The sequence below is a fragment of the Arvicola amphibius genome, chromosome X (genome assembly GCF_903992535.2).
Source record: "Arvicola amphibius chromosome X, mArvAmp1.2, whole genome shotgun sequence".
In the NCBI taxonomy this organism is placed as follows: Eukaryota; Metazoa; Chordata; class Mammalia; order Rodentia; family Cricetidae; genus Arvicola; species Arvicola amphibius.
In genome coordinates, this window is record NC_052065.1 from 26,555,275 (window position 1) to 26,582,868 (window position 27,594).

At 38.4% G+C, this 27,594-nt stretch overlaps 1 protein-coding gene and 1 pseudogene across 1 annotated transcript in view; one reads left to right on the forward strand and one right to left on the reverse strand.

Annotated features, from left to right (window-relative positions):
* Nucleotides 1-27,594, reverse strand: part of Med14 (mediator complex subunit 14) — a 97,158-nt gene that overhangs the window by 46,375 nt on the left and 23,189 nt on the right. The window contains 6 exon segments of the mRNA XM_038315953.1: nt 1,072-1,231; nt 4,910-4,988; nt 8,676-8,801; nt 20,167-20,278; nt 21,198-21,255; nt 21,257-21,347. Coding sequence (XP_038171881.1) covers nt 1,072-1,231; nt 4,910-4,988; nt 8,676-8,801; nt 20,167-20,278; nt 21,198-21,255; nt 21,257-21,347 — 626 coding nt within the window.
* On the forward strand, nt 16,518-17,012 carry LOC119804884 (annotated as a pseudogene).

Consider the following 27,594-nt stretch of genomic DNA (forward strand, 5'->3'; position numbering starts at 1 on the left):
CTGACACTAAACGCTAGCTATTCATCGATGCTTACAAAATAAGGCCAGAAACTTAACAATATGCACCTACTTCAATTTTATTATGGGTGTGGCTGGGCCCAAAGCTCTATGTATATTTTACAGTTTGGTTATTCATCATCACTATGTAGACATGCAGCACAAGCAACTCAACAAAACTGAAACCACAGATAGCCTTTCAGTACATGTCAAATCTACTTCTATACACAAGGTTTTAAAATTCATAAAATGATAAAATTCATGTCAACAGTAGACTCCTTAACCTACTACATCAATAGCTCAGCCAGTACCTGGTATCAATTTAAGAAGGTATATTTAAAAGGTACAATGGAAAACTTTAAAAATTCATTCCTATTCTTTAAGAAATCTTAGATTAATATTTTCAAACACCTTAGTTTTATCATAAATACTTATTTGTTGTACACAGAAACTTAAGTGTGAAAATGTATTTATGGTAAATTCTTAAAAAAATAATTCTTAAATTCAAAAAACTCAAAAAATTAGAAAATGACATGAAAACTCCAAGTTCTCAAAAAAATTTAGGAAGAATGAAAAAATGAAAAGGAAGGAAGATGCCATCAACAAAATGCAGTACACCATCAATAAAGGATAAAATAAAGCTACTTTAGCCAGTCTATATTTATACAAACTCATATTTATCTAAAACCAAGCAAGTATGTCTGATACCAAACTCCTCCAAATCTTCATAATAGTTATAGTTAATTGCACTCAAATGCTTGCATTTAACCAAAGAGATGCTTAATTCCAATCAAAAACTAAGACTTCCTTGTCTATCGTGAACAAAGCCTCCCCAACAACTTAGGCCTTACAATGGCAGAGGCAGTAGGGTGAGAGACAGAGGCTATCTTACATTTCCCAGCAGAGTCTTGACTACTTTTCTGCCTTCATTCGTATCCCCTGGGTTGAAATCCCCAATATGAACATCAGACACTAAGTAAAATTCATTTACAAATGAAATTAAACAAGACAGTTTTCTGAATACATCCAGACATATTAAACTTGTTCACTACCAAACATGCTTGACATACTTACAATGTAGTACTGTGGAAGGCGGGTAAGTTTAATAAACAGCTTATTCTTAGAAAGGTTTCCAATAGGATGCGTTGAATAGTTGGAAAGCTGCAACGTTTCAGTGGTTATTGTAGGCAGATGTTTTATAGATTGCTTGCAACGCTGTTGTCCAAGCCAAAACCTTAATTTAAAAGATAATCCACATCATAAAACCAAAACTTTTGGGTTAACTGTACACCACTAATTTCCAAATCAAATAAAACAAAAAAATGACAGTCAATGGACACACGATCAAATCAAATTACAAATTATAAATACAAATCAGTTTTGTATTTGGCTGCTAATTCTACTTATACAGTAAGAAATGTAAATAGCACTGTGAGTAATTTGATGGGGGGTATAAGCCTAAGATAAAAGCTATGGAATGGCAGATTCCCAATGCTTAAAGATAACTCAAACTAAAATCAGTATCTTTCATAAGAAACCTGAAGAGAGCTGGGAGATGATGGCACACACCTTTAATCCCAGGACTCAGGAGGCATAAACAGGCAGATCTCTGTGAGTTTTGAGACCAGCCTGGTCTACAGAGTGAGTTCTAGGGCAGCCATGAATACACAGAGAAAACCTGTCTCAGAAATTCCACACACAAAAATACTATAAAGTGGGTAGAACACACCAGATGTTTAGTGTCAAACAGTCAGCCCTGAAAATGTACATACATGTAAAGGTATATGGACTTAACTCGTTAGATTTAGGAATACAGATGTATATACATAAATTCATACAATTAGTGGGGAAAGGGAGCCAAGAATTTGAAGGGGATTGGGGCAGGATAAATGGGAAGGTTTGAAGGGAGTTATAATATCAAAAATTAAATAAAAATTAATCTAAAGTGTTCATAAAACAAAACAAGAAACAAGAATAAAAACTATTTTTTCTCTCATCACTGTAGATGTTAGCCCCATATTTTATAAAAATTGTGTGTAAAGTGCCTGGCATTAACTCCACTCTTTCCTCCCTCCTTTTCAAGTCAGACACTGGGTTTAACTTTGATGAGTTTACTGCAGTATTTCTATACTTATGTGACTACCCTTGTAGCTTTGATAACATATAATCAAATATGCAAAAAAACCGATAAAGGTCTCGTTCAAACCCTTACTGGTCCACAATGAACTAAGTAACACAAAAGAATGATTTTCACAGCAGTACAGCAATGCCAAAGAGGCCAAACTATGGAGAGCAACCTCGCTCCATTTACTGAGTAAGGTAGAGGTCAGTTTGGGAAAAAGTGCTCTCTAAAAGACTACATGTGGTACAAATGGTGTGCTAACCATCCATGTGCATTGAAACTCTGTCAGAATATAGTACATCTTGTGGGTCGGGGGGCTGAGATCAAGTGAAGACTATATTGCATCTTAAGGGTAGTTTGCCCTTAAATGAAGGTGAAATGGTCAGGGAGGGTTTCCTTCGGTTTCTTTTGTTTGTTTGTTTTGAAGACATGTTCTGACCATGTAGCCTAGTGAGCCTATAACTCACTATGTAGATTAAATTGGTCTCAGATTCACAGATCAGAATGTCTCTATTCCAGAGTCCGAAAAATGATTTTTCATCATTAAAACCCATCTGACATTTAATCGTAACTTTTAAAGGATCAATCGAAAAAATTAAGATAAACTTTAAAAATGTATTATCATTTGCCTCACTTTGGGCAAGAGTTGCAAATGGATATCCATGCCATTCAAAATTCTTTGAGACTGTTATATCTACTAATGTTACTAAAAGAAAAACAAATAAGCATAAAAGGCACACATACTCCCCACAAATTAACTCGCTCTCTCTGATTAGTTATATCTGTTCATCTACACATGGTACAAGCGAAAAACAAGCTTGCTGCTACATTAAAAATCCTAAATAGCGAAGTGGTGGTGGTACACACTTTTAATCCCAGTGCTCGAGGCAGAGGCAAGTAAATCTCCTTGAGTTCAAGGCCAGCCAGAGCTACAGAGAGTTCAAGGACAGTCAGAGATACACAGAGAAACCCTGTCTTGAAAAACAAAACATACAAAATTAATATTATTATACAACGTATACATGTGGAATTATTATTTCTTTTTATTTTTCCTTTTTTCCCTGGAACAAAGTTTTACTAAGCATCCAATTCATAATCCCCCTATCTCAATATCTTGAGGGTTGGGACAGAAGGTTTTTACTTACATTCCTAAGCTTATTATTTCATCCTTGACTTTTTGTTATGATTCTGAGGACCAAAAAATTTCTACATGAGCTTTATACTAATTTCCTATAAATAATTTGAATGAAAAATGTGTAGCTTCTATAACTATTTTCCTAGGGTATGTATGTTTGATATTACTGGAGTATATGTAACTTTGTCTCTCAATTCAATACTAAAAAAATTGGGGTTTACATTTTGTATGTGAGTTGTTTGGGGTTTTTGATTTGGTTTGGTCTTTTGGGGATTAGAGCCCCCCACCCCATGTATGTCTGGCTGGCCTGGAACTCAATATGGAGATCAGGTTGAATTCAAATTCAGTATATTCCTGCCTCTGCCAAATACTAGGATTAGAGGCATGTCTCATGATGCCCAGTTGGTTCTTTTATTAGAATCTGGTTTTGTTGTATAATACAAAAAAATCTTGTGGACCAGATACTCAATATTATTAACAATTAAGGAAAGGTATGATATACTGTCATGAGGTACCGTCTTGCACCAAAGATAATAACAAGTGTAAAAAAAACAAAAACAAAAACAGAAACCCTCAGATGCTGACTGAATGGCAAAGTGGCACAGCTACTTTGGAAAGCAGTTTTGAAATTTCTTTCAAAAGTCAAACATAATTTTTACTCTCTATATCAGCAATTCCACTGTTAAGTTTTGATCAAAGAAAAATGAAAATGTAAGATCACACAGGACTGTAGTTGAACAAAATGTTATTCAAATCAGCCAAGAAGTGGTAACAACTCAGTTTACTACACCCAGGCCAGACAATGGTGGCGCACGCCTTTAATTCCAGCATTTGGGAAGCAGAGGCAGGCAGATTTCTGTGAGTTGGAGGCCAACCTGGTCTACAAAGAGAGTTCTAGGACAGACTCCAAAACTACAGAGAAATCCTGTCTCGAAAAACAAAAAAAGAAAAAAGAAAAAAGAAAAGACAAGAACCCTGTCTCAAGGAAAGAAAAAAAAAGTTTGTTAGAGCTATCATAATGGAACCTTAGTGTAACCAGAGTGCAATCATCTTTGGTTTTGCTAACAGGGTAATGATTTTGAAACTAAATGACAACGTTAGAGAAAAAAGGAACAACTGTTCTGATGCTGGGTTTGCTAAGAGATTAATACCACAAAGATTCTGGATAAGTGCTAAGCAGTGGTGGCGCACACCTTTAATCCCAGCACTCAGAGGCAGAGGCAGGTGGATCTCTGTGAGTTCGAGACCAGCCTGGTCTACAAAGCTAGTTCCAGAACAGGCTCCAAAGCTACAGAGAAATCTTGTCTCAGGAAACAAAATAATTCTGGATAAGAACAAATAGCATTCAATTAGAGGACGTGGTACAAATATTAATTAAATGACGTTTGAAGTGCTTGTTCAGAGAAAATATGGAGAGGAATGATAGCTTAGTGCCATAGCCCTCTGACTAACACTGGATCTAGAGGATCTGATATGAAGACTGCCATCCTGGATGCAGTCCAAGGCTATTTAAAGTCCAAGGAACCAAAAGATGTTCAAGTTTCATGTCATAAACTTTAAGGACAGTGACAGATTAAGACTAATGATAGAGAAGAAAATAAATCCTGTTAAGATAGGTTTCCCTTTCAGTCTTGAGCTACATTAAGTAAGCTTACTTAAGTTGCTGAATCCAAGGGATGATCCGATTCATATCATCATTCACAGATTTTTCCATGTCCTCCAGAGTGGCCTGGTCTACAGAATAAAGAATTCATTAATTAACTGCTTATAAGACAAACAAAATCCTTATCTGTATAGCCACAATTTAAATGAAAATTATTTTTTAGGCAGAAACCCATGTTGTAGTTGAGTGAGAAAATAAACTAAATCCATCAGGAGCTGTCAATCAACTTGCTTTTCCTCCTTCACATTTCACTGGCAAAAGCAAGTAGCAAACACATGAATAGTGCTTGGAACTTGGAGAGTTTTAACTATTTTATGAATTAAATAGCACTTGCACCTTATATCTACTTAAAACTCATAAAATTATTAGACTTAGAATCTTAATTTTAAAAAAGTGTAGCCTACTGAAATACTGATTTTAACACCATACAAATGATCAAGCATACATAAGGAAAACCTCTTGCCCAAACAACTGGCTTTCTAAATGCCAATCCAAATTTTTAATGACAGTAGAAATATTAATAAGGCACAAATGATTTCAACTAACTAGATAAAAATATTAAAAAATTGACAAATAAAAACCATTGTGGTGTACTATGCCACAGCCTCGCCTCTCAATTCTTATACTGAAGTCCTTATCTTCAATGCTGTGTTGTTCAAAGGCAGCCTTTGTGAAGTAGCTAGGGGTCATGAAGCGAAGACAATTAGTATCTCTATGGAGCAGTTTTCAACCTGTGGGTCACACCCTCTTTCAGATGGGGTCATATCAGAAATATCATATCAGAAATTTACATTACAATTCATAACAATAGCAAAATGACAGTTATGAAGTAGTAATAAAAATAACTTTATGGTTGGGGGTCAACACAACATGAGGAACTATATTCAAGGGTCACAGCATTAGGAAAATTGAGAACTATTGCTCTAAAGGAATAATGGAAAGGAGAGTGCACACCCCCAGGAAGGACATGAAGAGAATAGCCTAGGAGTCAGGAATGACGCCCACACTAAAACTAACACCTACGTTAATATTGTACAGTCCCCACAACTGTGAGAAAATACTTTCTACTGTATCTTGTTATAGCATCTTGACTTGCATACAAAATTTTTTCTGCCTCTTTTCAATTGTATGTGTTTTTTGAATATGTACTATTAATGATTGAGAAAATAGCTAAAGAAAAGGTTTCAAGAAGCAAAAGGCACATACAGGTATGTAAGCTGGTGCAACAGTGACTGAGGCATGGCTGCAGCCAGCTGGTAAAAGTCAGTAGTGGGCCAAAAGACCACCCTCCCAGCCAGAGGTGCTGTGCAGTATATTGCACCCTCGGAGCCAGCAGATCTTTCACTGCACTCCCTGTGACTCTGGTAATATCTCAGTGGAGACTCCTTATAGTCCACTTCTTGAGGAATAGGAAGCTAAGTCATACACATGCATGCATCTCCATCCACATTGACCAAGCTAATTGCCAGAATGATTAGGCCTGCATGATGGTATCAAGTAATTGGTCAAGCACAAGAAATAAGATCATTGTGGTATTACTTTTCAGTGGATACAGGATAGGGAGTGGCAAGCATGAACTCAAAGCTGTGTTCAAAAAATCTGGAACACAGGGTTATTTATAAACTTTGTGATGGCACCTACTACTGGTTCTTCCACTCTAGCAGCCCATCAATGGCAAGGAATTTACAGCCATATGTTAACTAATACACAGGATTTTCCATGGCTTTGATGAATTGGCTGTGTGCTTGTCTCCTTCCTGATGGAAGAAAAACTAAGCAAGAGGTCTCTATTTACCTAGGTCTCTAGTTCCTACCTGTATCAACGTGGAGCACCTTGTGCCTTTATGATAAAAATAAAGACCTCAATGACATTAGTTATAATTTTTTAATGAATTAATTTAGTTTATAGTTTCCCCTCCCTGCTCTCGTCACAGCCTCCTTCTCATCAATAGTCATAAAAACTTTAATACTGGGTGATCAACTAATTAATCTTAGCTGCCTTATTGACCAGTTATGCCTTGGATCACTGTCTCCCTTAGGAGGCATTGCATGGTACCCTATCCCACATTGACTTTCTTGTCATTGATATTTCTGTACCTAAATCCCTATCATCGTTCTAATCCAGACAACTAGATGGTCAGCCATAGCATGATAAACACATAGCTTACTGCTTCTCAGATCAGTAACATGGTTCCCAAAGACGTCAGCACTGTCGTTGTTGCCTCAGAGCCAAGTGTACTATCCAGTTGGATGCAGTGACTCACCAGCTTCAAGGTCAGCAGCCTCCTACTGAGGTAGTTGGTGGACCTAGCCAAAGTGTTGTAAGCTGTGGGGAAGCTGCCTGACACAGCCATTGCTGAGGCCTGGGCTTACTTGAATCATATCTCATCTGATGTATACCAAATGTGCCCTTGTTCACTCATGTATGAGGGAAGAGATGGAGAAAGGTAAGTCAATGAGAAAATGGCTACCCTAGAGAAGATTATTTTGAAGCAGATAATGATGAGGGAAAGGAAGAAGAATATTAACTAGATGATGTAATTGCAGTGCTTTTCTGGAATCAGCTGCTGTTATGTGGAACTATCTGTGCTATCTGGAGAAACAAAAGTGATGTTTCTATTCAAATGTGAATTGTTGGGGGGGAGATCTTTAAACAAGCTACTGCCATATGCCATTATCTCTCACTAATATGTGATTCAAAGTCCTCTTTTCCATGAGCTGATAAATATTTTTTTAAACTATACCTATTTAGCCAGGTTTGGATACAATTCTTTAATCCCAACTTGGAAAGCAGAGATCTCTAAGAATTCAAAGCATACCTGGTCTACATAGCAAGTTCCAGGCCAGAGCTACATACCATCTCAAACGAATAAATAACAAAGTTGTTTGCCTTTATAGATACATGACAGAATCAGAAAATCCTTAATCAATTTCTTTTGTTTAGTAATTGCAAATGGAAAACATGATTTCATATTCAGGAACATTGTTTTAGAAGTCACAGAAAATGATTTTGTTCCTAGTAAATATATCATTTGAGAATACCCACTCAGCAACAGAACAAGTAGGAAAACAAACTTTAGGGCTGGGAATATAGTCAGTTCAAACACTTGCCTAGAAGTCAAACTTTCATTTCTAAGTTAAGGCCAGAGACAAAAATTCTTCCAGGGCTCCATACACCATACCAAGTCATTATACAGTTATACTGTCGTGAGCATGCTCTCTAATCACAAGTTAGATTAGCAAATCCTAGCAGTCATTTCTATGGCAGTTACTAGTAGTGAAATAGAAACTGAATTCCTAGACAAATAATGCAAACAACCATCAACCATCAAAGTAATTTTTATATAAGAAACAAATTTAACTTCGGATACAAATAAAAATTCAAATCAGACTTAAGAGTTCCAAGTAAAAGATGTAAGGCAGTTCATTATTCCTTCCACTCACTTTCAACACTGCACACACTACGCTTTCTACATATTATAGCAGTTGATTTTGTATCTAAAAAAAACATTTTTCCTTGGGTGAGAGATGACTCGGAGTTAAGAGCAATTGTTGCTTTTGCATAGGACCCAGGGGTTCAATTCCCAAGACCCACATGGTGGTTCAAAGTCATCGGTAACAACAAGTTCCAGGGGATCTGATGCCCTCTCTGACCTCTGTGAGTACCAGGCACACATGTGGTGCACATACATATATGCAGGCAAAACACACATAAACACAAACATAAATTCTTAAATTTATAATAACTTAATAACTTACCAAGTCCATAAAGCATCAATTGGAACAGTCCAGAATGCAAATCTACAAAAATGTGTAGGCACTCCGAATTACCACAGGGCTCCAATATGGGAACAATAAGAACTGGAAGTGCAGTCCCTATGGAAGCTGAACAGTTGAGAATTAAAAATTATTTTTAAATCTGAATATCTCACAAAATTATTTCGCAATGAGTCTGAATATAGAAGAAAAGACCTAAATCTTAGGAGTGAAACTGAATCACAGTATGTGGAAGACATATTTGGAAAAAAAAAAACAGAAAGACAGAAAAATTAATTCAAAATACCATAAAAACAATTACTCCAATAAAAGACCAATCTCATCAGTTAATTGATTTACTTCCATTCAATATATTTGCTTTTAGAGATTTTAATTAGTTAAAAAAGTGTCAAGACCCAAGGTCCAAATGAGGAGCAGAAGGAGGGAGAACATGAGCAAGGAAGTCAGGACCGCAAGGGGTGCGTCCACCCACTGAGCCCGTGGGACTGATCTAATGGGAGCTCACCAAGGCCAGTTGGACTGGGACTGATGGAGCATGTGATCAAACCGAACTCTCTGAACGTGGCTGATGGTGGAGGCTGACTGAGAAGCCAAGGACAATGGCACTGGGTTTTGATTCTACTGCATGGATGGGCTTTGTGTGAGCCTAATCTATTTGGATGCTCACCTTCCTCGACCTGGGGGGAGCGGGGAGGACCTTGGACTTCCCATAGGGTAGGGAACTCTGACTGCTCTTTGGACTGGGGGGAGTGCGGGGAGAGGGGGAAAGGGAGGGAAGTGGGAAGAGGTAGAAATTTTTAATAAAAGAAAATAAATCTAAAAAAAGTGTCAAGAAAGTTTAATCTATAAATTTTATCTATAGCTCTATAAGACTGCCAATGTAATTTTTTGTTAAAAACTGGGGATTTTTGTTATTGTTCTGATAGCAAAGAACTTGTGTTTTTCAAGAAACACTTAACAACTATTCAGCATTACATGGAATTTTTGTTCTCATTTGTATACCTAATTTTCAAATCCAAGATGAGATGAGAATGTAGACAATGACAGCCAAACTTCTAAAGCTGACAATACACTTAGTCTAAGAGTTTCATGGTATTTCCTATTACCTTGTCCTTTATTCCCTCAATCGAGGATAATGAAACCCAGTAACTCAAAGCACAGTAAGCACCACTGAGATTGGGGATCGCAGAAGTCCTGCCATAATGACACACCTCAAAAGGCCAGCCTTTCAGGAAGCATCACTCCTCTGTGTTATTTTGTCAAATAAGGACATTAGCTTCTCCACACCACCAGTCATTAGGAGCCAAAACACAAATGCACGTAAAATAAAGATAAGTAATTTTTAAAAAGAGAAAGATAAAAGGGAGTAGCTTCTTATGATCTTGTAATTAAGATTACTGAACACTGAAAATTAACAGACACATACACCCAGAAAAAATATTTAACCAATACATTCACAGTTCTGGACCACTGGCCTTTACTTCCTAAGGCCCACATTTCCATTTTTGCTAAGTTCCCCTACCCCTATACTTATTGTTAGGACGCCCTGGTGTGGAAGTGAGAGTGTGTGGACAAGACCCAACACAGAAGCCTCATCAAGAAAGGCCAGGAAGCCCTGATAAAGTGATTGGCAGTTCTACCCAGTCAGCAGAAGACTGCATTCTCAGCTGGGCATTTGCATAGAGAATGATTCCACCTCTGTGATGAGTCTGCAGTAGAGATGAGGTCCATTTTCTCACTCATGTCTTGAAGGACTGTGATTGGGTGCCATTTTGAGATGAGGCACGCACTATTCTGGAACAATCACAAGTCAAAGGGTCTGGGGGACAATATGCCACAGCCTCTGGGTAGGAGACTGCAGTGGAGGGCAGTTGTGATATCAGGACAGCCAAAGTTCATGCACCAGGAGGCTTGAGTGTTGAAAGCTCTGGTGGTCGATGCTAATAATAGACCCAATCATCTGAGGATAGAGTCTCACAGGCCCTGAGCCCAAGGTCAGCAGGCAGCCTAACCTCTGTAGTCACCTGTCTGCTGCAAGGTTCTCTGCGGGTGGGACTGAGAACTCTGAAGCTCAGATCCAGAGGAGCTCTCTCAACTCCTGCAGCCTCCTCCCTCCCAGAGGGTGTTCAATGCAGTATTCAAAGCAATGCGACACCATAGTCCTGCAGCATAGATGTCAGTGCTCTACATTCAATAGACACCCTTTGACTTGAACATGGTCAATCCAGGGTGTACAAACTGGGGATTCTCTGGAGTATGGGACAAGCTGCATGGCCCACAGACTGAAAATCTAAGAATAGCCAGCAGAGGTTTCTGGTATACAAAGAAGGGAAGCTCCTAAAATGAAGACAGTTCTGTTCAGACACCTGACTCATCCAGGCTCAGCAACCTCCTAAACGAAAGGAAAAAGAAGAGACTCCAACTTCAATTGACCACCCCTTCCACCTGGAAGACTCCATATTAGAGTAGCCAGGACAAAAAGGTGCTAGTACTTTGCCATTTAGTTCCCCTCTCCTTTTCTCCAACTGTTTCCTTTTATGATAATTTCAGTATTATTTTTATTTTATGTAAGGCGGGGGAGGGGAGCTTGAGACAGAGTCTTGCTATGTAACCCAAATGACCTTGAGTTCACTATATAGTCTGACTGGTTTTGAACTTCAGCTCCTCCAGCCCCAGCTTTATGAGTGCTAGCATTTTAAGTGTGAACTGCCATACTGAGACTTAAAAAAAAAAACAAAACAAAGAATAGGTAAATATTTGCTGAATTTTTATTGCTTATTATTAAAGTAAAATAAGCACAAAATATATATACACTACAGATTTCAAAAACTATGTAATAGTGAAAAGTTCTCTCCCATTAAAAGTCTTATTTTTTTATTCGTCTTACATTTATGTAATTTTGTTTATGCATTTTTCTTTAAATGTGCAATATTTTCCCTTCTTTTTCTTTTTTGTCTTCTTAACATTCACCTTTCTTCTTTTTAATTTTGGTTCGATTTTCTTTTGACCTTTATTTTATCCATTTACTATTTTTACTTTTATCTTAAATAAAATTTAAGGTGATAGTTTATCATTCTGTTATTTTCTGCTCTATGGTCACTGGTGTTATACTAGTTGGCATTAATCTATTTTTAAGTGTTTTCCCATATCAGGCTTGATTTAATATTATAGCACCTTGTTTTGTCATCTCTGAATGATAGTTGAGACTGACTGCTCAAGAGAAGGTTTCTCAGTAAGAAATTCCCCCAATACAACTGTAAACGATAACCCACACAGACAGGGTGCATAAGGAACGCTGAGAAAAGTAAGGCAACATGGCACAGACAAAAGATCCTAACTCTTTAATTAGCAAATCCAAAGATACTGAGGTAGCTCCAATACTGAACAAATAATTCAAAAGTCTGTCTGTAAAAATTATTTTTAAAAACTACTAAGCAGATAAATTAAGGAAGTCAATTATGGATCCAGATTTCAAAAGCCTGAGAGGATAGATGTGAAATTAGCAACACCGATGAGATGCTCAACAAAGAAAGTAGGAGAAAAAAATAAAACTGCTAGTAGAAATAAAAAACTAAATAAGTCAACTGAAAACCACAGTGGAAAGTTTCATCAATGCACTAAAATCAAGGAGCTGGCTATGACTCAGTAGTTAAAAGCACTTGTTCCTCTTGCAGAGGAACCAGATCCCGTTCCTAACACCCACATGATGGCTCACAACTATTCCTTATCCCCAGTTCTAAGGGATCCGAGGTCTTCATCTGACCTCTGCAAGCACCAGGAGGCACTCATGATAAACATGAAAGCAAAATATTCATACACATAAATTTGAAAAAAAATAAATAAAAATTAGGACAAAAACTCAGACAGAAAACACAAGAATCAAGAAATTCTATCAGACATCAAAGAATTAAATGAGTAGACCAGCATGACTAAAAAGCCAAATTAAGAATCCATGAATTAAAAAATACAAAAAGCATCCATAGAAGGGAATAGAGAGATCACTAAGTGGTTAAAAGCACTTGTTGCTATTACAGAGGATGGATGCAGCTTCAATTCCCCACACCCACATCGTGGATTATAACAACCAGTTCCAAGGTTATCAGACACCTTCTTCTGACCTCTCTGGGCACTAGGCACACATATACATACATGGAGACAAAACATTCACTGGTAAAAAATAAATTTAACTTAAAAACTTTAAAAAAAAATCCATGGGATGAGTTGGGGATAGGGCTTAGTGGTAGAGCACTTGCCAAGCATATCTGAGGTTCTAGGTTCAATCCCTGGTAGCAAGTCAAAAAAGGAAGGCAGGAAAAAAGAAAAGACAAAGGAAGAAAGGAAGCAAAACAAAATGAAAATAATGAATCCACATGATAGTGTGAGGCATAATAGTACACACTTTGATTCTAGATTTTGAAAAGTGAACTTAGGAGGATTAGGAGTTCAAGGGCTATGTTAGTCCTTGCCTAAAATATTAATTAATTAAAATAAAAAATTCCACTGCGTAAAAGCAGCTGAAATCAAACACTAAAGACACAGAAAGGGGCTGGAAAGATGGCTCAGTAGTTAAGAGCACTGGCTGCTCTTCCAAAGGTCCTGAGTTCAATTCCTGACAACCACATGGTGGCTCACAACCATCTGTAATGAGGTCTGGTGCCCTCTTCTGGCCTACAGACGTACACACAGACAGTATATTGTATACATAATAAATAAATAAATATTTTTTAAAAAAGACACAGAAAGCCTGTTCAACACAATTCTATGAGGAATCTTGTTCTTCTGGAAAGAAAAGAACACCAAAACACAAAAGGCATTTCAAGACTAAACATACGTGACCTCTCTACACATCTAATAGTTAAATGCCCAGTTCTGAAAATAGAAACTATTAAAAATTTCAAGAGGTTCTACAGGCAGTTAATGACTGGGAAAAATGAGAGACATTTTCGCATGGCCACTGGTGAGTAGCCTATGTCCTATAATACAAAATCAGATATACTAAGACAAACTTATTCAGAAAAGTAAAGGAAATAATGCATCAAGATAAGATGATTTTAAGCTGGGAGAGTTGGAGCACGCTTTTAATCCTAGCACACTAGAGACAGGGGCAGATGGATGTCTATGAGTTCAAGGCCAGTTCCAGAACTGTTACACAAAGAAACCCTGTCTTGGAAAAAAAAGTAGAATGATTTTATAATGATCTCTAAACTAAGCATTGGTATATCCAATCTCTTTCTTTTTCTTTTTCTCTTTTTTGTTTTTTTCTCAATGGGGTATAGAATCATCTGGAACTTGGAGACGGTGGGACAGAACTAACGGGAGATCACCAACTCCAGTTGGAATGGGACTGATGGAACATGAGACCAACCGGACTCTCCTGAATGTGGCTGACGGTGGGGGGCTGACTGAGAAGCCAAGGACAATGGCACTGGGCTTTGATTCTTCTGCATGGACGGGTTCTGTGGGGAGCCTTCTCAGCTTGGTTGATCACTTTCTGGACCTGGGGGGGAGTTGGGAGGACCTTGGTCTTAACATAGGAGTGGGATATCCCTGATGGCTCCTTGCCTGGAGAGGGAGGGGAGGAGGGTATGGGTGGAGGCGGGAGGGGGAGGGAAGGGGGAAGGGAAGAGGGGAGGAGATGGAATTTTTAAATATAAAAAATAACACCATGAAAAAAAAGAGAAAGTAGGAAGTAGCCTTAGCACATGACACGGATACTACTTCTAAATATAACCCCAGTAGCAAAGACAATAAGAGCAACAATTAATAAATGGGACCATCCTGAAACTGAGAAAGTTATGTAAGGCAAAGGATACAGTCAAGGACAAAATGGCAGCCTACACAATGGGAAAAGATCTCACCCAACTCCACATCACACAGAGGACTGATCTCCAAAAAATATATAAAGAACTCAAGAAACTAGACATCAAAACAACAATAATTGGAGTTAAAAAAAACTGGTACAGATCTAACAGAGAATTCTCAACAGAAGAACTGCAAATGGCTGAAAGACACTTAAAGAATTCCTCAACATCCTTAGTCATCAGAGAAATGCAATCAAAATGACTCTGAGATACCATCTTATACCAGTAAGAACGGCTAAGATCAAAAACACTGATGACAGATTATGCTGGAGAGGATGCGGAATAAAGGGAACACTCCTGCATTGCTGGTGGGAGTGCAAACTTGTATAGTCCACTTCTGGAAATCAGTATGGTGGTTTCTCAGAAAATTGGGAATCAATCTACTACAAGATCCAGCAATATCACTCTTGGCATATACTCAAAGGATAAACACTCATACCACAAGGACATTTGCTCAACTATATTCATAGAAGCATTGTTCATAATAGCCAGAACCTGAAACAACCTAAGTACCCCTCAACCAAAGAATGGAAAAGGAAAAGTGTAGTACATTACACAATGAGTACATACTAAGTATTAAAAACAATGACATCTTGAACTTGAATGCAAATGGATGGAACTAGAAAAAAAAAACATCCTGAGTGAGGTACCCAGACCCAGACAGACAAACATGGTATGTACTTACTTATAAGTGGATATTAGAAGTAAAGAAAAAGATAACCAGCCTGGGGGTCCACGGCCCCAGAGAAGCTAGGTAACAAGGAGAACCTTAAGAGAGTCATATATGGATCCCCCAGGGAAGGGGAACTAAACAAGATCTTCTAAGAAATTTGGGAGTGAGGGTGCAGAGGGAGGGTGGAAGGGAAGGGAAAGGAGAGGGAGGAGTGAGAACATGAGGGGAATAGGATCGTTGAGATGGTGAAGAACAGACAGGGGAGAGCAAGGAAAGAGATATCTTGATTGAGGGAGCCATTATGGGGCTAGCGAGAAACCTGACATTAGAGAATTCCCAGGAATCCACAGGATGACCCCGCTAAGCCCTAGGCAATAGTGGAGAAGGTACATGAACTAGCCTTCTCTTGTAATCTGACTGATGACTACCATACTTGTCATCATAGAAATTTCATCCAGCAACTGATGGAAGCAGATGTAGAGATCCACAACTAAATACTGGGCCGAGCTGCCAGAGAGGGAGAAGCAATTAATATGAGCAAAGAGGTCATGACCATAATGGGGATATCCACATGAACAGCTGACTTGAGTTAGAGACTCGCTGACTCTGGACTGATAGTAGGGGAAACCTGCATAGCACCAAACTAGGCCCTCTGAGTGTGGGAGACAGTTGTGGTGGCCACTGGCAGTGGGACCAACATTTATTTCCTAGTGCTTTAAAGTGGCTTTTGGAGTCCATTCTTTTTGGAGGGATACCTTGCTCAGCCTAGATATAGGGGGGAGGGCCTCGTCCTGCCTTAAAGTGATGTGTCAGACTTTGTTAACTCCCCTTAGGAAGCCTACTCTCTCTGAGTAGTGGATGGAAGCTGGAGTGGGGGGAAGGTGGGGACAGCAAGAAGAGGGGATGTTGTAGGAACTGGATAGGTATGTAAAATGAGAAAAGATTGTTTAAAAAAATAAATTTAATAACAAATAAATAAATGTAAAAAAAATCTTTGACAGCTACATAATCTGGAAAGGAAATTAGTATCTATAATCTATAAAGAACTTTAAAAAATAGAGAAAAATCATCCAAATTCATAAATGAACAAATGAACAGTTTCACACAAAAAAGAAAAAGAGCCATGAATACATGAAATCTTCACATTCTTGGCTCTTAATAAAATGCAAATCAAAACTACACTGAGATTTCATTGAACTACAGTGAGAATGTCTACTACCAAGAATCAGCCAGCGCTTCCTTTGGAGTTTCCTCCCTTGGTTCTCTCTTTGATGCCAGACCTCCGCCATCATGGGTCGCACACCATGCTCCCCCAGGAAGGGCCTGTCCCAGTCGACACTGACCCTTACTTGCCGTAGCGTCCCCACGTGGCTGAAGCTGACGTCTGACGGCATGAAGGAACAGATTTACAAACTGGCCAAGAAAGGCTTTACTCGCTCCCAGATAGGTGTGATCCTGAGGGACTCGCACAGTGTTGCCCAGGTCCGTTTTGTGACTGGTAATAAAATCTTGAGAATCCTTAAGTCCAAAGGCCTTGCCCCTGATCTCCCTGAGGATCTCTACCATTTGATTAAGAAGGCAGTCGCTGTCAGTAAGCATCTTGAGAGGAACAGGATGCTAAATTCCGCCTGATTCTGATAGAGAGCAGAATTCACCGGCTGGCTCGTTACTATAAGACTGACTAAGTGGGTCCTCCCACCCAACTGGAAATATGAGTCATCCATATCCTCTGCTTTTAGTGGCATAAATTCCCTTGTACACGAGCAAATAAATCACTTTGAATAAATAATAATAAAAATATAAAAAGAAATCAGCCAGGCATGGTGGTGCACGCCTCAATCCCAGCACTGGTGCAAGGGAGAGTAACAGAGTCCAGTCTGGTCTATAGAGCATGTTCAGGACAGCCAGGGCTGCACAGAAAAAAAACTGTCCTCAAAAACAAAACAACCAACAACAACAAAACATACATATACTAAAATTAAAGCCATATAGGGAAAGATTGGCATGGCCTCTGTGAAACGATGACAAAGCAAATTTGTGAAGCATTCTTATTTTCCAATGGTGGTGATACACACCTTTATTCCCAGAATTGAAGGCATAGGCAGATCTCTGAGTACAGACCAGTCTGGTCTACAGATGCAAGTTCCAAGACAGTCAGGGCTACACAGAGAAACCCTGTCTTGGAAAAAAAAAAGAAAGAAGAAAGAAAGAAATCAATTTAAAAATGCTAGCAATGGTGGGAGCCATAAATAGTACAAATCAGTAGAGAAATCAGTAGCAAGAATTTAGTTTCCTCAAAAAAACAAACTATTGTATGCCCCAACTTCATCAGTCCTAGGTGAAAGTCTAAGCTGGCTTGCCACAAAGACATAAACACATGCGTGTTACTGCAGCACTAATCACCACATTCAAGTCTGAAAATCAATCTAAATGCCTATCATCAGATGAACAGATATTTAAAATGTGGAATATATGTGCAACGGAATTTCATTTGGCTATAAAGAACAACAAAACTATGGCATTTTCAGGAAAACGGATGCAACTGGAGAACAAGTTAACCAAAATAAACCAGACAAAGACAAGTATGTTTCCTTTGATTTAAAGAACCCAAATTCAACCTGGCGGTGGTGGCGCACGCCTTTAATTCCAGCACTTGGTAAGCAGAGGCAGGAGGATCTCTGTGAGTTTGAGGCCAGCCTGGTCTACAAGAGCTAGTTCCAGGACAAAGCTACAGAGAAATCCTGTCTTAAAGAAACAGAAAAACAAACAAAACAAAAAAGACCCCAAATTCAATATATAGGTGGTATGAAAAGAGATATTTAACAAAATACACAAGACTTGAAAACAGAAGGCGGGGTTACTTGAGGGAAGAAAGAAATCAGAGAAGGAAGGCGAGAACAGGAGATAGCAACAGTGGGAGTGGATATGAGCAAAGTCCAATATACACACATGAAAATGTCATGGTGAAATCATGCTGAAACTCATAGTGCATACAGTTGTTCCAGAATTTGAGGGGAGGAGGCACTGACCAAGGAGCATTGCTGGAAGTTCAAAGCCCAGTCTTGTCTAAAAAGCCAATGAAGGGAGAGAGGAAAGAAGGGATGGAAGGAGGGAGGGAGAGAAGGAGGGGGAGAGGGAGGGAGCTGGAGAGATGGCTCAGTTAAAAGAAATGACTGTTCCTTCAGAAGACCCTTGCTCAATTCCCAGCACCTACATGGCAGCTAACAGTATATAACTCTATAACAGTTCTAGGGAATTCAACACTATCCTCTGGCCTCTGCAGGAACCAGAAATATATGCAGAAAGAACACGCATACACATAAAATAAAAATAAATCAATCTTTAAAAATGATGAAAAGGAGACCAATTGTTTTGTATGCTAAGAGAAAGAAAAACTTTATATTATAGTCATATTTTAATACTTTGATTTGCTGTCAATCCTATTTTTCACATCTACTCATTAGTTTGTGTTGAATGTGTATATATATATATATATGTTTTTGAGGCAGGGTTTCTCTGTGGCTTTGGAGCCTGTCCTGGAACTAGCTCTTGTAGACCAGGCTGGCCTCGAACTCAGAGATCCACCTGCCTCTGCCTCCCAAGTGCTGGGATTAAAGACATGCACCACCACTGTCCAGCTGAATGACTATATTTTTATTAACATAAAATAATTATATATTTATATATTTATAGATCATGTGATATTGTAATACATTTATAAATTATGCAATGATCAAGTCAGTAATTACTATACCAGTAACATTAAGCATTTGTGATAAGAACAACCAAAACTTTCTTTTGTTGCTATTACACAGTATACTATTATTAACTAGCTACTCTACTATTGAACAGAACACCAGAACATTCTTGAATGAACATGTACTGTCCATTTTTCAAAGGTTGTCTTTGATTCAGGCAGTGTTTTATCTCCTTATCAAAATGACTTTAATCCACCGTTACTATTACATACCTAAGAAGTCGCTTTTCTGTAAGTATAATGGAGTAATCTGAGGTCTGTAATTCACTACTACTAGTTTCTACTTTAAAGGCACTTCACCTACAACATCTTAATTATACTCTGCACACGGAGCACAAGGGAATTATAATCAAAAACAACTGGGGGGAGCTTGTATTTGTTGGCCAATGCCTGTTATCCCAACCAATGTGGAGCTGAAGTAGCCCAAGCCCACAAATTGAAAGGCAGCTTGGGTTATATAACAAGACCCTATATACCAAAAAAGTTGGAATGACATAAGGACAGTAAATGGAAACTACATGGAATGAAGAATTTGCTACATCTAAAGTCTTAACATATTAGGTAGGTAATTAAATTTAGAAGATTTTCTACTCTTTTACATCTGAACTTCTTATTCTTTTTTTTTTTACTCTTTATTTATTTTATGTATATGGGTTGCTCTGCCTTTCTGGGCACCAGACCTCATTACAGATGGTTTGTGAGACAACCATGTGGTTGCTGGGAATTGAACTCAGGACCTTGGGAAGAGCACGCCAATGCTCTTTTAACCACCTGCACCATTTCTCCAGCCCCCTGAATTTCTTATTCTTTACACTGTTAATGGATTTAGAGTTGTAATAAAACTGAAAACAAGAGCTGAATTCTGCTTTGTTCAGCCATATTTTATAAGTACAATATAAAAGTATTGCAGTGCTGCTTTGTTAGGAGAAGAAACACTAAATTATGAGTCACTGTTAAAATGTTTCTATTTTACTAAGGATACTTTTTAGGAGAAACTGTGCAAACAATTCAAAAAATAAAGACAAGATAAGTAAGAGAAATAAATAAATAAGGTAAAAATTCAGACAGGTATGGTAGATTTAGGGTTAAAGGCAACAAAGACCCAGCATCCTCAACAAAACCATACATCAAGAAAAGTCATATAAGAAAACCCTTAAATAAAAGAAAATTGAAAACACTTACAATTTTCATTAGCATTGAAGCTTCTAAGAATGGCCTTCAGTTCCTGCAGCTTCTGATGGGCTCTTGCATGTACACTGTCAATTAGGAGCTTTTCTATTGATAAGTGGTCAATCTGCATAAACAGCAACAATAAAGTCAAATGTACAATTAAAACATTTTGATTATAAAAGTGTGAGTATGCACACAACTGTGCCTTAAGATACTTCTTTTCCATACTAGAGATTAACTAGTATAAGCAAATTTAGATAGAGTAAAAATATAATGTAAATGAGTGTGAGCTTTTAATTATTTTGTATGACTTTAGAAACTTCAAAACTAAAGCTGCTATTTTCCTACATACAAACAGGCTAGGGTTATAGTTCAGTTGGCAAGTGTTCAGAATGCAGAAAGCTCTTGATTTGATTCCCAAGCATTTCATAAAACTGTGTGCCAATCTCAGCACTCAGGAGGTAGAGGCAGGAAGATCAGAAATTCAAAGGTCATCTTCAGATACATAACAAGATTGAGGTCAGCCTAAGTGACATGAGACCCTTCCTTGCACTTAGGAGAAAAACGAAGGTAACTCGATCTATGGGAATTAAGGTCATCCTAGTCTAATATTAAAGTTCCAGGCTTGCCATGGCTTCATAGTGAGATTTCACCTCAAAGCAACAACATGGACATATATATATAGTAGTCACAGTTCTCAGATGCCAGACATTAAAAAATAAAAAATAAAATGGTCTGATTTTTAAACTACAAAACTTAAAACTAGGCTGAAGGCATAATTCAGCATAAGAGTGTATTCTTAGATGCAATAGCATTGCTCTACATACTAAACTAAAAGAAGATATAGAAAATTATTTTATATAGTATCAGATGTTAAAAAGACAAAAAACAAATACGGAAGTATAAAACTGACCCTAAAACTAGTTTCATACAGGGGTTAGAAATGATTACATATTTCAAAGAATTTGTGCTAAAAGTTTTTCTATGTGCTAAATTATATTTATTTAATCAGTCAATATTAAAATACACTGAGAACCGTTTACCTTCATAGCTCTTTCTAATAATTTAGAATCAGAAGTTGGCAAAGGAGGATCATGAAAATCTGTAAAGGCTGGAGACATCATTTTCATCAATTTTAATTGTAACTTTATGAACAGATGCTGTGCCTGTTTTTTCTCCCTAGAACCTGTTGACTGAAAGAGGGCAGGGAGAATGACATATCAACACAACTTTTTAACTTTTATAGTCAAACAGATACATGCATTATGCTACTGAGTCAGAACCTTAAACATAGCAGGCCCTCAGTGTGTTTTTGTGCAGGGATACATTAATATGGAGAAGATAGTTATTCCTAAACCATATTCAGCATTTGCTCTATTACATTTTTAAATAGATACTGATTTTAAAAATAAAATACTTGCACTCACAAAAACAAACCCAAAACTTATAAACAGAAACCATTTTATAGGTAGTATCTGCCTCTGATTTATCTACAGAAAATCAGAACTCAAGTTCAAACAAGAATTAAAGGTAAATTAGATCAAAGCAATTTCTCCAATCAGGTTTTATAAGTTACAATTTAAAATGGAAACTGCGAAAAACAAGTATGTTTTAAAAAGTGATAACTGCTATTGTCTGCATGGTTCTTGGCCCAGGAAACAGTTTCCTGCTCCTGCACTGAAGGGATCCATCCAGAGGGATAAGTGTGTGCCCACCAGGCCGGAAGGTCCAGAAGGGAGTATAGGGTCCCCTCCAACTCCCTGCTGCAGGGGCTTCTTTGTTCCACACGACCCTGCCTCCTCCAGCCTGCCCTATTATTGTCTGGTGAGGTCCTTGGCCCAGGAACAGATCCTGCTCCTGCACTGAGGAGATCCAGCCAGAGAGCACTCCTTTCCATCTGCAGGGTCCTTAGATCCACCAGCACAGCCAGCTCCAGGGTCAAGGGGCCCTAAGAAAGGCCAGACCAAGAAAATTCCCCAAGTACACAGTCAGTCACAGCAAATATTGGACCAAGACGCCAAGACTCTCCTAGCTGCATTTGAAGGGAGAGATGGGCAAGCGTCAATGCAAGAATTCCCAACAACCTGAATAGCAACATGACAACACCAGAATCTAGTGTCACACAACAAGAAGACTTGAACACCCTATTCCAGAAGAAGTAAAAGAAATCAACTTTAAATGTAACATTATGAAAATAGAGGCCCTTAAACAGGATGTAAAGAACTCCTTTAAAGAAATGGAGAAGACAAACAAAAAGTTAGAAGAAATGAATAAATCTCTCAAAGATACCCAAGAAAACCAAGAAAAAACAATCAAACAGGTAATGGAAACAGTTCAAGATTGAAAAATAAAATGGATGTAATGAAGAAAACACAAACCGAAGGATGGCTGGATATGGAAAATCTGAGGAAATGAACAGGAACTACAGAGACAAGTATAACCAACAGAATACAAGAGATAGAAGAAAGAAATCTCTATAGAGAAAATAAACTCATTGATTAAAGAATAGCAAATCCAACAAACTCTTAACACAAAACATCCAGGAAATCTGGGACACCATGAAAAGACCAAACCTAAGAAACAATAGGGGTAGAAGAAGGAGAAGAATTACAGCTCAAAGGCCCAGAAAAATATATTCAACAAAATTATAAACAGAAAACTTTCCCCAACCTAAAGAAGAATATTCCTATGAAGGTACAAGAAGCATACAGAACACCCAATAGACTGGATCAAAAAAAAATCTCTTTGCCGTATAATACACAAAAATACAGAATGAAGAAAGACTATTAAGAGCTGCAAAGGAAAAAGGTCAAGTAACATATTAAGGGAAATCTATCAGAATACATCTGACTTCTCAATGGAACCATGAAAGACAGAAGGTCTTGGATAGATGTGCTGCAGACATGAGACCATGGATGCAAGCCCAGACTACTATACCCAGCAAAGCTTACATTCACCCATTGATGGAGCAACAACAAAATATTCCAGGAAAAAAACAGATTTAAACAATACGTAGCCCCCAACCCAGCCTTACAGAAAGTACTAGAAGGAAACCCACAAACCAAGGAAACCAACAACACCCATAATAACACAACATCTGACAACCCTCCACAAGCACAACTCAAAGAAGGGAAACACACAAACACTACCCCCCCAAAAAAAGCAAAACAAAAACCTTACTGGAGTTAACCACTGGTCATTAATATCACTTAATATCAACGGAGTCAATTCAGCTATTAAAAGGCATAGTTAAGAGAATGGATACGAAAACAGGATCCAACATTCTGCTGTTTATAAGAAACACACCTCAAACTCAACGACAGACATCTACTCAGAGTAAAGGGTCGGGAAAGGTTTTTCCAATCAAATGGACCTAAGAAGAAAAAGCGGGTGTGGCTATACTAATATCTAACAAAATTGATTTCAAACTAAAATCAATCAGAAGAGATGGAGAAGGACACTTTATACTCATAACACAGGAACAATTCATCAGGAGGAAGTCTCAATCCTGAATATCTACGCCCCTATATAAAAGCACCCACATATGTAAAAGAAAACATACTAGAACTCAAAGCACACATCAAACCCACACTCTAATAGTGGGTGATTTCAACATTCTCTCGCACCAATGGACAGGTCAATCAGACAGAAACCTTAACAGAGAAATAAGAGAACTAACAGATGTAATGAAACCAAATGGACTTTAAAGACATCTATAGAACATTCCACACAAATAGAAAAAAATATACCTCTTCTCAGAAGTCATGGAACCTTCTCAAAAACTGATTACATAATCGGTAACAAGCAAACATCCACAGATACAAAAAATTATAGTAACTACCTGTTGTACTATCAGATCACCATGGCATAAGTTAGAATTCAACAATTCTACCCCCAGAAAGCCTACAAAATCATGGAAACTGAAAAGTCAACTACTGAACCACCCCTGGGTCAATGAAGAAATAAAGAAAGAAATTAAAGTCTTCCATAAATTCAATGAAAATAAAGACACAACATACCCAAACCTATGGGACACTATGAAAGCAGTGTTAAGAGGAAAGTTCATAGCACTAAGTGCCCACATAAAGAAAATGGAGAAAGCTACATTAGAGATTTAACAGCACACCTGAAAGCTCTAGAAAAAAAAGAAGCAGACTCAGTCAGGAGGAGGAGAAGACTGGAAATAATCAAACTGGGGGCTGAAATCAACAAAACAGAAACACAGAAACAATCCAAAGAATCAATGAAACAAAAAGCTGGTCCCTGGAGAAAAATCAACAAGATTGACAAACCCCTATCCAAACTAATCAAACGGCAGAGAGAGAACACGCAAATTAACAAGATCAGAAATGAAAAGGGGGTCGATGTTCATGAGTGAGATTGGCCTGTAATTCTCTTTCTTGGTTGAGTCTGCAATCTCACTCATGAACATCGACGCAAAAATTCTCAATAAAATACTGGCAAACCGAATACAACGACACATTAGAAAAATTATCCACTACGATCAAGTAGGCTTCATCCCGGAGATGCAGGGCTGGTTCAACATACGAAAATCTATCAATGTAATCCATCATATAAATAAACAGAGAATTCTCAACAGAAGAAGTTCAAATGGGAAAAAGACACTTAAGGTCATGCTCTACCTCCTTAGCGATCAGGGAATGCAAATCAAAACAACTTTGAGATACCATCTTACACCTGTCAGATTAGCTAAAATCAAAAACACCAATGATAGCCTTTGCTGGAGAGGTTGTGGAATAAGGGGTACACTCATCCATTGCTGGTGGGAATGCAAACTTGTACAACCACTTTGGAAACCAGTGTGGCGGTTTCTCAGGAAACTGGGAGTCAACCTACCTCAGGATCCAGCAATTCCACTCTTGGGAATATACCCAAGAGATGCCCTATCATATTACAAAAGCATTTGTTCAACTATGTTCATAGCAGCATTATTTGTAATAATAGCCAGAACCTGGAAACAACCTAGATGCCCTTCAATGGAAGAATGGATGAAGAAAGTGTGGAATATATACATATTAGAGTACTACTCAGCAGTAAAAAACAACATCTTGAATTTTGCATGCAAATGGATGGAAATAGAAAACACCATCCTGAGTGAGGTAACCCAGACCCAAAAAGATGAACATGGGATGTACTCACTCATAATTGGTTTCTAGCCATAAATAAAGGACATCAAGCCTATAATTCGTGATCCTAGAGAAGCTAAAAAAGAAGGTGAATCCAAAGAAAAACATATAGTTATCCTCCTGGATATTGGAAGTAGACAAGATTGCCGGGCAAAATTTGGGAACTTGGGGGTGGGGTGGGATGGGGGTAAGGGAGGATGGGGAGAGAAAAGTGTGAAGGGGAGGATGGGGAGAGCTTGGGGGAATGGGATGGTTGGGATATAGGAAGGGTGGATGTGGGAAGAGGGAAATATATATCTTAATTAAGGGAGCCATTCTAGGGTTGGCAGAGACTTGACTCTAAAGGGGTTCCCAGGTGTCCAGGAAGATGTCCCCAGCTAGTTCCTTGGGCAGCTGAGGAGAGGGAGCCAGAAATGGCCAGATCCTATAGCCATACTGATATATATCTTGCATATCACCATAGAACCTTCATCTGGCGAAGGATGGAGATGGAGACAGAGCCCCACATTGGAGCACCGAACTGAGCTCCCAAGGTCCAAATGAGGAGCAAAAGGAGGGAGATCATGAGCAAGGAAGTCAGGACCACGAGGGGTGCACCCACCCACCGAGATGATGGGGCTGATCTAATCGGAGCTCACCAAGGCCAGCTGGACTGGGACTGAAAAAGCATGGGATAAAACCAGACTCCCTGAACATGGTGGATATTGAGGGCAGCTGAGAAGCCAAGGACAATGGTACTGGATTTTGATCCTACTACATATACTGGCTTTGGGGAGGCCTAGCCTGTTTGGATGCTCACCTTCCTAGACCTGGATGGAGGGGGGAGGACCTTGGACTTCCCACAGGGCAAGGAACCCTTACTGCTCTTTGGACAGGAGAGGGAGGGGGAGTAGAGGTGGGGGGGGGGGTAAATGGGAGGCAGGGAGGAGGCAGAAATTTTAAAAAACTAAAAAAATTAAAATGCAAAAAAAGAAATGAAAAGGGGAGCATAACCACAGACACAGAGGAAATTCAGAGAATTGTTAGATCTTACTACAAAAGCCTGAATGCCACAAAATTGGAAAATGTAAAAGAAATGGACATTTTTTTAGATAAGTACCATATATCAAAATTAAATCAAGACCAGATGAACAATTTAAATAGACCTATAAGTCACAAGGAATTAGAAGCTGTCATCAAAAACCTCCCTACCAAAAAAAGCCCAGGAAAAGATGGTTTTAATGCAAAATTATAGCAGAGTGTCCAAGAAGAGCTAATAAACTATACTCTTATATGTCCTTCACAAAACAGAAACGGAAGAGTCATTGCCAAACTCCTTTCATGAAGCTACAGTTACCCTGATACCAAAACCAAAACCTCAACCAAGAAAGAGAATTACAAACCAATCTCACTCATGAACATGGATTAAAGACCTCAATATAAATCTGACCACACTGAACCTGATAGAAGAAAAAGTGGAAAGTAGTCTGCAACACATGGGCACAAGAGACCACTTCCTGCATATAACCCCAGTAGCACAGACAATAAGAGCAACAATGAATAAATGGGACCTCCTGAAACTGAGAAGCTTCTGTAAAGCAAAGGACACAGTCAATAAGACAAAAAGGCAACCTACTGAATGGGAGAAGATCTTCAGCAACCCCTCATCAGACAAAGGTCTGATCTCCAAAATATATAAAGAACTCAAGAAACTAGACATTAAAATTCTGAATAACCCAATTAAAAAATGAGGTACTAAACTGAACAGAGAATTCTCAACAGAAGTTCAAATGGCCAAAAGATACTTAAGGTCATGTTCAACTTCCTTAGCAATCAGGGAAATGCAAATCAAAACAACTTTGAGATACCATCTTACACCTGTCAGAATGGCTAAAATCAAAAACACCAATGATAACCTATGCTGGAGAGGATGTGGAGTAAGGGGAACACTCATCCATTGCTGGTGGGAATGCAAACTTGTACAACCACTTTGGAAACCAATGTGGCGGTTTCTCAGGAAACTGGGAGTCAACCTACCTCAGGATCCAGCAATTCCTCTCTTGGGAATATACCCAAGAGATGCCCAATCATACTACAAAAGCATTTGTTCAACTATGTTCATAGCAGCACTATTTGTAATAGCCAGCATCTGGAAACAACCTAGGTGCCCCCCCATGGAAGAATGGATAAAGAAGGCGTGACACATATACACATTAGAGTTCTACTCAGCAGTAAAAAACAATGACATCTTGAATTTTGCATGTAAATGGATGGAAATAGAAAATACTTTACTGAGATAACACAGACCCAAAAA